Source organism: Protopterus annectens, chromosome 5.part0, assembly GCF_019279795.1.
Source record: "Protopterus annectens isolate FY-2018-M chromosome 5.part0, PAN1.0, whole genome shotgun sequence".
NCBI lineage: Eukaryota > Metazoa > Chordata > Ceratodontiformes > Protopteridae > Protopterus > Protopterus annectens.
This window is the reverse complement of record NC_056735.1, coordinates 1411794188-1411810500: the sequence shown is the minus strand read 5'-3', so window position 1 is coordinate 1411810500 and position 16313 is coordinate 1411794188. Positions and strand designations below refer to the sequence as shown.

The 16313-nt window shown below is 37.3% G+C and overlaps 1 protein-coding gene across 1 annotated transcript in view; it reads right to left on the bottom strand.

Annotated features, from left to right (window-relative positions):
- MAML2 (mastermind like transcriptional coactivator 2) overlaps positions 1-16313 on the bottom strand; it is a 1294417-nt gene that overhangs the window by 482894 nt on the left and 795210 nt on the right. Inside the window, exon 2 of the mRNA XM_044071221.1 lies at positions 7582-9039. Coding sequence (XP_043927156.1) covers positions 7582-9039 — 1458 coding nt within the window. The remainder of the gene's footprint in view (positions 1-7581; positions 9040-16313) is intronic.

The window sequence follows — 16313 nt, the reverse complement described above, 5'->3', positions numbered from 1 at the left end:
ATAATATTCTTATCTAAATGTTCTACTTTCTGCAATTTGTACTTTATAACTTTGTCACCAGTTAAAATGTTATCTTTATTTGCCTATGTTCATGTACTGCTGTAAAGTTTTTTCACATGTTTTTTTTTAATGTAATTTCATTTTGAATGTTGGAGCTTATCTCCCCGGGCCTCTACTGAAAATGGACATATATCCAGCTAGACTAGCCCGGTCAACAAATGTAAAATAAAAATAAAAAATAAAAATAAATAAAAAATATATATATATGCACACATATATGTAGGGCCTACTACAGAATATCAAAAACCCATATCAGTGAAACCTGTTTCATCTAGACGACAATATCAAATCTTCATTTATGAGAAACCTTAAACCAGCAAAAACATTCTCTGGGAAAGTAACCACTTGACCACCAGGACAACATACACACAACAGAGTGATTAAATCCCACCAAAGTGGGGGGCGTAGCCCCCCACATCCACCCTAACTATATATACCAACTCAGAGATTGCACTTTCGTGGGAAAAAGGGCAAATACCTCTAAGGTGGCCACGCGGTTACTTTCCTGGTGAACTTTTTCGCTGGTTTAAGGTTTTGTGTAAATGAAGATTTGATATTCTCATCTCAATGAAACGGGTTTCACAGATATGGGGTTTCAATATTCTGAAGGGGACCTATATGTAGATAGATATAGAGATATATGATAATTTATAATATGATATAGTAAATGTAATATAATATGATAAATGCATATGATATAATATAACAATATAATATAACAATATAATATAATATATTATAATATAATATAATATAATATAATAGGCATGAGATCATATCAGGTATTAGTGGAAGTACAATCCTGGAGTTGATATATTTAAGTAGCAGGGGGTGCAGGGGGGCTTGCCCTCCTGCTTATACTTAGTGGAAATTAATATGGTTTCTGTTGTTTAAAGTCAGTTTATGTATTTTTGTGTTTTCAGGCTTTTGACTTTTCAGGCTTTTGTTTTCAGGCTTATGTTAATTCAGTCATATAAAGGGGAACTCTCTCTCTCTCTCTATATATATATATATATATATATATATATATATATGGTTTACTATTGAAAATACGAACGGCACTTGGGCGACAGTCGGACAGTCGAACGTATAAAGTCGTAAACAAGGATGTCGAAGACAAAATAATCAATCTAGGAACGGTTTTAACATGGGTCGAGGTAGGTGTTCAGTATTATTCCCTACTACAAACATCTTCCCTACCTCGACCCATGTTAAAACCGTTCTTAGATTGATTATTTTGTCTTCGACATCTTTGTTTATGACCTTATAAGTTCGACTATCCGACTTTCGCCCAAGTGCCGTTCGTGTTTTCAATAGTAAACCTATATATATATATATATATATATATATATATATATATATATATATATATATATATATGTGTGTGTGTGTGTGTGTGTGTGTGTGTGAACCACACAAGCTTGAAAATCAAAATCTTGAGACCATAGTCTTGAAAGACCAAAATTCTGAAGACCACAATGCCTAAAACTCTGGAATACTGAAGCCCTTTCCAGTCTGAGCCCAGGAATGCGTGTTAACACAGATCCTGCAGGGGGTATGGTCACAGCAACAAGTGCTAACATGGAAAAGTCTAGGAATTCAATATTGTGATCTTCAGAATTTTGGTCTTTTATTATAATGGTCTCAGGATTTTGAATTTGAAGACTGTGTGATTCAAGATTGTGCATTCTCTGACAAGCTGAACAATATCACCTCTTGAGCATTTCTTGGAGCTGCCATAGTCTTTTGACTGTTTTCACTTTTTCCTCCTAGTGCAAAATTTTACTTGGCTAGGCAAATTTGGAGCTGCAGACTCTCTAGACTGTTACATCATCATTCCGCTTCACCAGAGAGTCCACTCTCAGCACTGAGGCCCCATGAGGGGGAAAACCTCAATAGTACATCCATCTATGAATCACAAAATCTTAGTGTGATACAGAACCTTACCAAGATAAGGCTTCTGCATTGAAGTAAGTCTTTCTGAATCCTTGGTTATGCTCCCTTGTGCAAAGATCAAAAATATATATTTTTTTATTTTCAGATGCCTGTGCTTCCTGCTGTTGCCTTTTTGTTTTGCTTGTAATGTTGAAATAACCATTAAGTTAAAGATGGTAATAACATTTCTGTGAATCTTAAAGAAGAGATTATTTAAAATAAACTAAACTCTTGTGCTGACAGCATTATGAACATAAACAAGCAGGTAGTATAGCCGGCATGTATTTTAATGTGTAGCCACCATATCACACAGATTGTAAACCCGGGTATATGTGTTGGTTTAAATGAGGCAGTAAGCTATGTAACAATGTATGTGAAATATTCTTTATCTGATTAGCAACAATAAAAATCTACACCCAGAGAGCTGCCAGAATATAACTGTAACCTGTAATCATGAATTGAGTTGAAGATTTCTACTGCTTCTGATAGGAACTACAGAATGTTTCCCAATTATCTCATGCAGAATAGGGATCCCAGCAGTAGGATTCATCCTTTTCTAATGCACAGTATTAAAGACTTGCCTGAGATGTATGAATAATCAATGTATAATTAATTTACTTTTCTGATCATCATCAACATCTGTATGCTAAAACAGTTCTGCGTCTATGAGGACTCTTTGTTTTTTTTGTTTTTTTATTTTTTGCTTGCATAAGCACGGTCTTATCTTCCTGAAGAGAATCTGCCAATTCCAGTTTCCTGCTGCTCAGAATGGTTGACAAGTCCATTTTAACAGCTTCATAGCCTTGGTATTTGACAAAAGGCATGTTTCTTGTAGGGTGAATGGGTAAGAATTTTGCGTTTGCAGTAGAGTTGTTAGTCTGTTTATAACTTATTGCAGCACTTTCAGCCAAACTGAAAAATACAACTATACATCCAAAACTACAATGTCATTATCTGCAGTAAGTCTGACGTTCAAGCTAATAATATTTAAGCAGAAACAATATGTGCTCTGCCAGCATTACCTACACGCACAAACAAATTCAACCACCACTAAAACTCAGAGCAGAGTAGCCTTTTCATCTGAGTATGTCTTGAGATGGACAGAAGAGTTCAGATGTTCTTTACTATAAAGTACCACATAATCATTTTGAAACATTGTTGAAACAGCTGACCCAGTGTTCAACTCCATTTTGACTACATGGCTGGCAAACTGCTTGCTTGCTTACCTGCCCCATTTATGTTAACTCTAGGCTTCTCAAAACATTTCACTGTAATAATCAGAAGCTTCTACAACATTATGCACATTTTTCTTTTCCCTGTGTCACATTTTAACTTTTGCCTTACCATTTGCAACTGATCACAAATCAAGCAGGCACATTAATATTGTTAGTATACAACATGCTATAATTACAAAATGGAAACAGAGAAACTACTTGGAAACTCTTATGTCGATCATTTAAGGCAGATAAGTGCCTGATTGTTACGCATCTGAAAGAAGTGGTATTTAGTGTAGTTGACAAACTCTATTAAGCCATGGATGTTAAAGAGATTGGTGGGAGTACCTAGTTTTTAGGCCAGTAGAATTACTCAATGTTTATTAAAAGAAGTAGTGAGAGGGCCACTGAGTTTATGAAAGGCAGGTGTAACTTACTGAAAAAAAGTGATCTATACTTGTTAAAGTTTCAATGCTAGTACACGAGACAACAATATAGAAGGGATTTGGTCTGGCTGTGATTCTTGGATGAAAATCCAAGAAGCCAAATCTTAGTCAATGGAGTCTGCTGTGAAAAGGTGAATGTGGAAACAATGGGATTTCTGATTTTGTTTACTATTGCTGCAGACATAAGCTAACTTCAATTAAAAATGCTCAAAGAAGCAATGATGACACGGAATATTTCACTGGTGTTATCCTTGCTAATGTGGAATATAGAAGTATTGTTGCAGGATAACGGAAATTAGTATTCCATGTATCATATCTCAGATGACAGAAGGGCTCTACGAGGTGAAACTCATAGCACAATTCCATGTATCACTGCTTTCTAACGATAGATATCCACTTAAATTAATGCCAACTTACCAGTGACCTATGAATGAGTTTTCTAAGCTCTCAACCTAAAGGTGGTAACTACAGATATTGAGTGCTACTACAATTTCTTCAGTACCAGCTGTATGTCCTTCTAACCCTGACAATTTCATAATATATCTCTCTATATTTTTTATGTTGTACCTTCTTTTTGCATTATGTACTTGTTGGTCCCACATTTGCAGAAGCAGTATGCCATGTCCAAATAGATATTTTTGCACTTTTTATGTTTTCCTTCAATCTCCATGTGAAGACTGTAAAAGTAAAATATCTAAGCATCAGAAAAACATATTGTTTTGTGGTGTGGAATCAGATCTGTTTATGGTTCTCTATCAAGGCCCTGTGACAAACCAAGGTAAATGCTGGTTGCCCTAATTCCTGTAGCCATGACTTCTGTGGATAAAATGATACCAAGAGCACTGCTTGTCTTTTACCAGGTGCTTTCTTTGTTACATTATCATCAGGGAATAAGACTGTGATTAAAGCATGTCTTACTGACCCATTGTAAGTGACATAGCAGATAGTGTTGTTGTTGCCTCACATTAAGAGGTTTCCTGGTTTGATTCTTGACTGGGATGCCTTCTGTGTGGAGTCTGCGTGTCCTCCCTGTGTTCATGTGGGTTTTCTGTCTGGGTGCTCTGGTTTCCTCCCACATTCCAAAGACATGCAGTAGGTGGACTGGACACTCTAAACTAGCCATAGGTGTGAGTGTGCACATGAGTGTGTGATGTGGAAGAACTACAGTAGCAGGGCTAGCTACCCAGTGGTGTAAACCTTGGCTCTAGATGACTGTCACTGTTGAAGTAACACCCCAGCCCCATGAGCAAAAATGGGAAAAAGGGGTTATGGATGGATGGATGGCTGGATGGATAACCCTCAGATGATTAGCCCTTGTAGAGATGGTCAATAATTGTGCACTGTCAGGATCTGTCACAAGAACACTGTTTATTTTTTAGTATGTGAGGAAGACCCACTCAGGTTAATAGCTACTCAGGGTCTTACTCAAAGTTTGTTTTGTCATGAGAATTATGTAGCAGGTAAAATCATCAGCAGTACTTAAAGCTTGTTGAAGGGCTGTTTACATGTACTGAACACATGGTAAATAATCCAGTTGGGATACTACTAGAGCAGAGACTCTTACCTGAACTCTTTTGCTCCTACCATATCATAAGGTTTTTCTGACATTCTAATGAAGAACCCATGGTTTAAGTCTGTTTCATTGGTCACCTTGAGGCAATTTTAAAACTGATTGGTTCTGCTCAAGATGCTAGAAAAAGTAAGCATATACTGATAGCACTACTCAAGGCCAGGTAATGAATAACCGGTTTCTACAAAGAGTTAGAGTACATACATGCCAGTCTAGTTTGCTTTAATCTTAGCAGCACAATGAATCACAATCTCATTGTGGAACACCTGAGTTTGCTTTGTGCACTCCATTTCTTCCCTGAGAGGGAGTTCTTGCAAATACATCTCTGGACTAAGTTGTTCCGTTCTGAATGAAGTATATTGCTTATAGTAAGGAAGAAACCATTGTCCTGAATGGAGATATTTCCAGTATATTTTCTGTCTGACTGTAGTTAACACATGCTCTCTGCTATGTGGTACATCACCATAACAGCCAAATGACTTTTAAAGCCTGCCCACTACTTGGTCCTTGTATCATAAACATCTATTTTAGGGCCCAGATACATATCTGAAGAACTTATGAAGATTAAAAGGCTGTCGTTAAACCTCTGCAGTAATGGCGTCTCTGTTTGCTGTCCCAATCCTGAATCCTATGGAACTTTGAACCTGGCTTGGTACAAGAACCAGTAAGCCTTTAATCACAGCGGAAAATGAAAAGAATGAAAAAACTAAAAACAATAAACTAGAGGATTAAGGATAAAAAACCGGTAAAACAGCAATGCAAAAGGATAATAACTGTGTAATGAGTGGCCCGCAAACTCATCCATCTTTACTGAGACTCCCAAGAACATCCAGAAAAGTTCAATGAGGACTATGTTATTAGGATATTCTGGGCTGTGCACTGCATTTTTAAAACATGTCTGTTTTTCTGTGTATTTAATAATCATTTTAATATAAAACATTTGAAGGACTTGAACTGTTGTCTTGTATATCATGCTGATTTTTTAATGAAAATATTGCAAGTATTCCTTATGTAATTAATTAACTGATTTGCTGCTGGTTAGAGTGCAGTATGCCATTATCTCACTTCTCTTAAACAGAAAGCTTCACTGATTAGAATGCAAACACTATTTGTTTATTATTCTGCTACACTTTGCATATAATGCTGCACTCTTCAACCTCTTCCTTGCTGTACAGTGCAATCATTTGGAGGAACTCTCACAAGCTGTGATTTTCAGTTGGACATCTAACAGATATGGTGACTCCCTTTCTTTTCTATGTTTCTACTGGAAAAGTAGAATGAAGCTCTTCATAACTTATGGTGCACTCCATTCATGAAGCTGTTCAAAAATTTGCTAAAACAACATCTCTAAAAGTACGCATCTGTGGATTCACATACCTGTCTACCCCTATGTACCTGTGTATCACAACGGTAGAAAGGCACTTTGGAGGACCATATTTCTTACATGCACAATGTTATGATAATTATAATTTCTACCTAATTTCTGTCTTGCATTACCTAATTTTTCTCATATATTCTGAAGTCTTTTCATTAAATCTCTTATTTTCCCAAGACTACATCACAGTGTGACACAATTAATGATATTTCTTGTCTGCCTATTTTTAGCTCAGAAACTTTACAATATGGCTACACCCTGCTCTTCCTTATTGGTTAGGGACAGTTGGACTGACTACCTTTACTAGTGAAAATATGTAATTATTATTTTTTTTTCTCAGTGCACTTAGATCTTGACATTTCTACAAATATTATTCAGTTTCTATAATGCTTTGTCAAATAATTAATATATTTACTAAATTTTTTATTCATTCTACTGTTTATAATGTTATTTCAAATCTTTCCTTTGGACTGTTTTTCTGCACTCTCTTTGTTTTGAAGCCTTGATCCCTTGGACTTCACTGAAAACTGAACTCTCACATTTAGGTATATGATGTGTTTAACATGGTTAATTTAGTGTTTATTCTGATGAAGTTCAAGTCTCATGAGGATGAAAATGCTCAGTGAACATGTTCTTGGTGCTTTTTAATTTCTAGTTTTTATTTTTCGCCAAGTTCCTAAAGGTTTCTATTTAAAATCTTAATTGACAATAGAAGATAACAGTCTAAGAAAGCTCTGCTATTTGGATGTAATCTTTGAATTAAAAAATATTATACTTAATTTAGTAGTCCTGCACATTCTGAGCTTGCACTGTTTTAGTTTCTGCTAACAGTAAAAAAAAAAAAAAAAAATACTATAACATATCTGTGTTTGTTTTTCTTTATTATATGGATTATGTTTGAGTCAAATGTTTCCTTGAAGTTCAAAGTCTTTTTTACCTCATGTTAAAACATTGTATATTACATTTGAGAAAAAAACATACCTGGCTCTGTTTGCACGATAATCCAGTGGTTTGTTGATTCGGTTGCATTTTGTGCAGTGTCATTTTCTCTTGCACAGTCAGAGGCGCTCCTGTATGTCTTTGCACCGTTGCCTGTTTTTTTGATTGTGTAGATGGATGCTGCAAGGACTGCATAAAATCCACTGTCTGGTGCTGTTGCTGTTGTTGCTGGTTGGTATAATGCAAAACTGAAGGCTTGTTCTGCGGAGCCATTGCTGAAATTGTATGATGGGTTGATACTCCTGAATGAAATTGAGACATTTTTATGCTAAAAGGCAGCATGTCTGATGATGTGTTTGTGTTATGTAGAAGAATTCTGTTATGATCCTGAATGTTATTTATAAACTTTCTGTTATGACCTTGTGGCTGCTGTTCCAATGCAGTATCCCCATGATCACCTGAGGCAGTAGATGATGTGTAGAAACACGTGTTACTGGTTTTTGATGAGCTGCCACTCACAGGAGTCGTAGGCATTACAGAAGTTTGAGTACGGAACTGCTGCTGACAGAAAGGAGGCCTAAGAATCTTATCCTGGATGAAAGGTCTCTGTGAGGGACTGGACCTCGATGCAGCTGGCCAGTTTGATGACTGGTTCTGGTGCTGCTGATGTTGACTTGCAGAATGTTGCTGTCGACTAGCTATCTGTTTCAGTTGTTGAGCATGAGACACTTCCTGCCAAGGTGGCGCAGTTTGATTTGAACAAGATGAGTTCTGAGGCTGGTTATTATTCTGAAATGTTGAAGAAACAAATGAAGGTAAGGACATTGTTGCACTTGATATAGAAAAATTTGTTATGCATGATGAAGGTATTAAATATGGAGAGCCAACAGATGTCTGTTCAAAAGCAGGTGAACATTCCCTTTTTATTACAGGTTTCTCCATCTGTGAGACTGAGTCTGACAGTCTACCATGAGGCTGCTGCCCAAAGTCCAGCTCGTAAGCCTCATCTTGTTTAATGGTCACATTCAACATGTTCTCCAACTCCTGATCTGTCATTTGAGGGACGGACATGTCAGTGAAGTCACTAAAGAGTTCCTGAAGCTCTGGATCCATTTCCTGAACCACAAACTCATCTTTGAAGTCAAATGAGTGCATGTTATCGTGGACAATATTAGTGCCCAGATGCTTGCTGCAAGATATGGTTTCTCCTGGTTCCTTTTTTGGCTCTTTGACCGCCATATTGAATGGAGAATTTCTATTCAAATGTGCATCATTCATCAGGTTATTATTTCCATGTAGCCTGTGCTCTACAGCTAAAGGTCCTTGTATAGATTGACCTTGTCCATTGCTAAGATGATATCTATTTGGAACTGAGGAGAAACCTTCTTCCAGTTTTACAGTTTTAATGTCCTGAAAGGAGCTGACAGAAATGCCATTTTGTCTTCCAGTGCAAGCAGATGAAAAATGTTCTCCTAACTTCCTCTTCAGTGAACCTTGAAGCTGAATAAGAAATAATTAATTAATAATTAGTATATTTAATAACTTCAGTATCTGGTATTTAGCTATTATATTTATATACAGTTTTTATTTCAAATAAACATTTTTACTGCAAATACACCATTGTCTTTGCTTTATTTTAATTGCATATCACTTTAGTCTTTGTTTTTATTAGGAATCTTAAAAAATGGCATAAAAGTATCAGTCAAATAAAAATTATTTTATTCATAGCTATATTTCTCTCACATAACTGAAAATCAACTTATCTAATGATGCCACCGATGTCATTAAGTTGCACCTTTCACAACTTATTTCACCCTTAGAGTTGGAATCCTCAAGTTTGGGGGTGCAAGGGTGGTGAAGTTTGGCCTCCATGAAAAAAAGTGTTTGTTTTTTTATTTGATTAGCATCTAACCTTCAATGATATGGGCGCTGACATATCAGGTGTCAGCAAATTAGTCAATGACTAATAATAATATACTCCCAAATAAAGGTAAATCTTTAAAATTCATACCATATAACATTCCAAAAATGCAGTGAAAACATGAAGCTTGCAAATAAGTCAGAATAGGTGTTATTAGATACTGTAACTTGTTCCCAGTTATTGTACTAACATAGTAAATATGTGAACGTGAACTTTGTTTCCTGCTGTGAGCTCTCAATCACAGCAACAGACAGCTCAAATTTGCCACTTTGACAGATATGAATGGGAATTGTTCAAGCTTAACAAAAGAATGAAAATTGGCCACTTTAGAAAGAAAAATTAATAGGCACCAAGAAAACTTTTCTGTGTGATTATCCCTGTTTGTCGTTTTAATAGTCACTGAAAAGCAAGAAATGGTAATTAAACCTGACTGACTAAAAGAAAGCAGCATATACATGAAAACACATGCAAAGTCAATGCATTGACAGGAGTTTATGGGCAATGATGTAATATTTTAAAACCAAACACTGCAATGTGAGCTAGATACCTAGAGGTAAACAAAAAAAATCAAGATGCTGGACCCTGTGTGGGCAGACTCTGAAATTACATTTAATAATAAAAAAAGTACATAGAGTCCAAAAGTGGTGTTAAAATGTAGGAAACATCAAGACATGATGAAATAAACATGTCTTTTTCAGTATATGAGTGTATTTCTGTCCTTTAAGAGTTACCTGAACCTCTATACGCTCCAGTATGGTAGCATGTATTTATTGTCACGAAAATTATGTTTTCTAACAAAAATGGTACACCTCACAGTTTTCAGTGGACCTAAAAGCATGATACATACAGTACATACATACATACATAAATAAATAAATACATAGTGGGGGAAACAGAACAGCATTTAAAAAGAGACACTACACATCTAAAAGATTTTATGTGAATTAAATTGATTAAAGTGACATCTATTTCTGAACTTGTTAGCTCAGGTAATGCAAAGCCAAGTGAAGCTTTTCCAGTATTATCAAACCATATCATGGTAATATTAGCATGAGGTTTGAAAACTCATTTTACACACTGCTTCACTGCTGTCTCCTCTCCATTCTAAAACACATTGTTGATACATATAGACAAGTAAACAAAACGATTCAGGAAGTTACACCAAAATGTATGGTGAATAGGCCAACTCAGCCAGTCCTGTAAAAGAGTCAGATGAATTGAGCTTTAATATGTTGCTTAACGTGACAGTCTAAACAGAAGATGTGTTAGCTGGAGGCCTTGAGGAAAGTAAAGAGAAGATCTGCAGCCTAGTTATATCACTGCTGTATCACAATTAACACGGTTATTTATATTTACTTTCCCTTGAATTGTGTTATTGCGGTAGATAAATGGTTGCATTATTATGACAGTGTATATCGGGGAAAACACAATAAAAGATTTTGGCCAAAATCATGAGGTCAGAACAATATAATGAAACGCACACACACACACACACACACACACACACACACACACACACACGCACGCACGCACGCACACACACACACACACACACACACACTGAATAATTTTGACTAATAGTGACTTTGGGAAGGTCAGGAACAGCAGATGCTACACACTGTCTTCTCCTAAAGTACTTTATTCAACTTTGATTTAACCAATTTAAACTAGAATCCAGGAACTGTTTCAACAGACTCAGATCAGATATATATTTCTGATAAAAGGAAAGGAAATATCAAAATTTCAATGATATTGTACTCCTCTCCTTAATGAGACCTGTCTTAGTAGAAACATGTTACTGGAGGACATATTCACAAGTAAAAGCCAAACTGTATGTATTGCTTCTAAAACTCAGCATGCAGTTTCATAGCAGTGTTAGTTTCTCTTGTATTTTTGTGTTGGTTTAATGGTGCATATGTGTGTGTGTGTGTGTGTGTGTGTGTGTGTGTGTGTGTGTGTGTGTGTGTGTGTGTGTGTGTGTGTGTGTGCATGGGCACAACAGTGAGGTACTTTCTTCATGGTGCAGCACCTTTGAGTGTTCCTATCATTCAAACAATTGTTGGCCAAGCCAATGTTTGTGTAGTTGAAAACCATGCTTCATGATGGCATACTCTGCTATTTAGATTTGAAGCATCTGTGTTTGCCGCCCTCACTTTACGTTGTCAGGTTTGTTTCCAATTAGTTCAGGCTTACAGCTGTTTGGATTTGTCAAAACAGGCATCACCAAAGGTCATAAAAATACTAATACTAATACTTAAACTAATACTAATACTAAAACGAATATTAATATTTTAAGAAGCTGCCAAATGCCAAAATCAGGCATGGGATAATAATTTGGCCAGAGTTACAACTATTTTACATGGGACTACCATCCTTCCACACCCGTGTGGAGGGCTGTGCAAGTTACACATTTGTTTTCTTTCTATCTGTGCATATGTATTTCAGCATTTACTTTATGTTTGTGGTGTTTCACCATTCAGGGCAGTTTTCCATAAGCATAGCAAGTCTGAAGTTCATATCATTGGAAATGAGTCTATGGTCAGCCAACTGCATAGGCATTAAGTTAAACAAAACATAATATACTTAAAGTGAGATACTTGAGGGTCGACCCATACTATTCATGATAGTTCGGCACCAATCTCTTTGTTTTGTAAGTTCTCAAATAGAATTATTTTTTATTGACTAAAGTGTGGTCAGGTGAATCCACAACAATTTTAATTTTATTTGGGGGGGGGGGGGTGACTCTATCTTGGTATTTCATACTGGCAGTCATCCACAGTATCCCGCATCCACTGTCAAGGAATACCAGTACTCCAATTAATTCCCAGACTACATCCAATAACTTTAACCGGGACCAACAAAGATCCAAAAGATGTCCTGGAGGGACACTGTCAATCATGTGCTGTTTTTTTTTATTTTATTTTGTATTTTATTTAGACCTACCCAAGTTTCCCCAACCACCCCTGGCTGAGTGGTTATGATGTGGAAGTTGGACTGCAGTGAGAATAGGATCAGAGCAGGTTATTAGGCTAATGGCCATGGGGCCCTTACAATCCTAGCCAAGAGTTTATCCCCAAAAAAGAAACCTCAGTCAGCACCTCTCACCCCTGTCAATGACGGACAAAGGTGAAACCCCTGGGACAAATTTGTGGTTTCCCATCCACTCATCTTGAAGAGGGTCAGCAAGGTATTCTGTTTGACATGTATGGGAAGTCTATTCCAGAGATGGGGCAGCCTCTGGGAGACAAACCTGTCTCTCCAGCAGGTTTTGTTGATGTTGCATATTAGATACAGGTCTACTGAGTGGGTAATGCACAAGGAGTTAGTCTTACGGATATGGAGCCTCTCTAGTAAGGCAAAGTCCAATACTGCCTTGTAGGTGAGACACACATCACCTCTGAGCAAGCTGTATGATACCAGGTAAAGTGATAGTGATTTCACCCTGTCTGCATAGGACAGGTGTTGGAGACCATGGATTCTCTTTGTGAGGTATTTCTCTGGCCTTTCCAGTTGGTACAGGTGTTTGGAGAGGTACATACCAAATGGGGCATTAAACTCAATTATAGGTTTAATGAGGGAGGAGTACAGAGAGGTAATAACCTCCTTTTTTCTGGATGTAATTCCTTTACTTATGGGATGAACCAAGTAAAAGGCTTTTCTGACCACTGACACAACATGATGGTCAAATGTGAGATTGTTGTCAAGCTGAGTACCCAGGTCTCTCACCACGGGTTGTGTGCTTAGGGGGTTGCCATTGATGTGGTAATCAGTAGGGGCCATGTTTTTGCTGAATGATATGATACTGTATTTTTTTGCATTTAACTTAAGGCCATGACTTTGACACCAGTTATTTGTAGCTGTGAGACCCACTTGCAGTATGTTAACATAATTTGGGGAGTCAATGACAGCACCCAACTTACAGTCATCCTCAAACTTGGTCAGCCCGGGCCCTTTGTCTTTGCTTGGACCTCTGAAAAGTAGATGCCAACCAGTCGGGGTCCCAGGACAGATCCCTGGGGAACACCACTAGTGACATATCTGCTGTCGGAGGTGGTGGCACCTGTTTTGACCCTGTGGGTCCTATCTGTGAGCCAGTTAGCCAGACATCTGACAAGATAGGGATTAACACCAAGTTGTGTTAACTTTTTGATGATGCCCGAGTGGGGAATTGTGTCAAAGGCCTTGGCCAGGTCAAGGTAAGCTGTATGTACTGACTTTCCCTCATCCAGGGCCTTAGTGACAGTCTCAAAGAAGTCAACTAGGTTTAATAGGCAAGATCTGCCCCTGCTGAATCCGAACTGGGTGGGGTTAAGTGCTTGGAGATTGCCTATGTCCTTGTTTATGAGATCCACAATAATAAGCTCCATGGCTTTACAGATTGGAGTTGTCAAGCTAATAGGGCGATAGTTTCCCGGGTCAGTAGTGGTATGAGTATATGACATCTTGCCCCACCCCTGCAAAAGCTTAAACAAATTCCCACCCTAATTCCTCCTTAGATCATACCCTCCCTGTGCAATCTCTGGCTTGTTCCATGTGGATGCTGACACAGCTGCCCCTCTTTCCCTGGGATAAACTCACCTACATCCATCCTCACTGCTCTGTCAGTTGCCTGAGCCACTAAGCAAATTCAGGTCACCTGGTTTGTAGTCAAGGCTTTATCCTTGTACATAACCTGAGTGACTAGTTTGCAACTGGTCATTTATGATCAGTGCACTATCGCAGTAGGCAAATATAAACAAATAAATAAAATCCATAACACTAAAAAAGTAAAACTGACTTGGAGGATACAGAAAATACAGTAAGGAGCTGGGCAGACACTAAATACCAGAGAAAATTTGCCACAGGAATGTATACCATGCAGAGTCAGATCCAGCTGCCTAGAGTCTGCTAGCAGGGCGGCTGACACAAAATGTTAATTTCTTCTTTAAGAACATATTCTGTGTGTGTCACATTTCTTCTTTAAGGACACATACAGAATCCATCCTAAGTAGCATATGTACATGTGTCAGGTACAGGGGCTGTATTATACAAGGAATATAATTTAATACATTCAGGAAGGTGAATCAAAGAGCACATGCATGTATGCATGCATGGTCCTGAAAATGTGTGTAAGGTGCCTATGCTTGGAAAACAGACCAAAGATACATTTAATCTGCCACTGGCCAGATGCATTTTCTTTGAATGTGGGTTTCAATGCTGTTACAGTGAATGTAAGTTTCAAGGGAAGAAAACTTCCTGTATGACAGGGTATGAAGGAGTTAAAGGTAAGGTTTGTGTCAGTGTTTTCTTTGATCTGCTATGACATGAGTTAGTTGTTGCCACTTACCAGGACACTGCTGCTGCACTCACAGTAATGACACATCAAAACCTGATAGTTTTTAGCTAAAGTGATACACTTCGGTACAAAAATCTACTTAAGGCTTTTAGAAACTGTAGTCCAGTCTGACTGTTGATGATAATCCTGGATGAAGATTGTGTGTTAATGGTGTATTGTGAGTATGAGGCAAACTAATAGGGACTGACTTCTCCAAGTACATTAAGGGCATGATTTATAGCACGATCAGTTCACGAGGGATAAGAGACAGGTTCCTATGATACTGCACAGCATGGGAGGGTTTGCAATGATTTGTTTCAAACGATGATTGTGTCCCAGAAAATACGACCACAGAGAATAAATGACTTGTAGTAAGTGTTCATGAATTTTACTATTTATTGTAGGCTTGGGCAATAATGCATGGCCTGTTTAAACAAACCAAGTATTTGGGGCATGATCCCATAATGTAAGATTAGACTTTTCTGTTGCATTCCTTCAACCCTCCATTTTTATGAGTTAGATTGTGATACATATATGCCAGATACATTCACTGCTAAAACTAGAAATGAAGTAAACAAATGCTTGGCTGACAACTCATGCATGTGATACTGGGCATTTCAATCACGCTGCTGTCGAAAAGTTCTTCTCTGATGAGTGTATGGTGAGTACACAGATACATTTGTTTCTGAATGGTTCTTTCATTTGTGTAAATGACCAGAGACAGGAGACATGACAATAATCTCTGGAGGACAGGTGATTTTATAGGAAGCAATGACATAGTTTGATGTACAATATTAGTAAAGTTCAGTATAGACCATATATAAGATAATATTATTAATGAAATTAACAAGGATAACAGAAACAAATGGGAACATGGAGAATTCTTAAAAAGTGTGATTGTCTTTGTTGTAAACAACCCAGATAATCACAGGAATGCAGCAAAGCTCTGTAGCTGTTTGGTCCTGTACTAATGCATCTTAATCCAACAGTCATGTATGTTGTACCACTCTTATGTAATGCTGTTAAAATGCATGGAATTTAAACCCTGAATTATCTTCTTATTTATACTGTCATCTTTTCTTATGTTTATAAAAATTCATCTTCATCTACTTTTGATGAATAAACTGTAAGACGGCCTTAGGGAATTCTAGAACACATACTGAACTGGGAATTCCAGGCATCTTATAAACTATATACATTGACGCATCATGAATCACATTAAAACGTTGTCTTACAAAACACAACTTCAAAAGCAAATCTTTCCATCTGGTGTACAATAAGTGGAAATTCTTGTCTGAATATTTAACAATGTTAACTCTAATGTAAATATATTATTACTGGAAGTTATTATACAAAGATCATGTCCTTTTCAGCATTGCCACATTGCAGGGCATGTGTCAGTACATGTCTGAGTAGAATATGCTATGCATTTTAAAGTACATAATATTTAGTCACTCAGAAATGCAATGCACTCTTTGTGCTGCATTTCTGCAATTATACTGCATTTGAAAGAGTCCTAGAATGTGTAAGTCTGAAAAG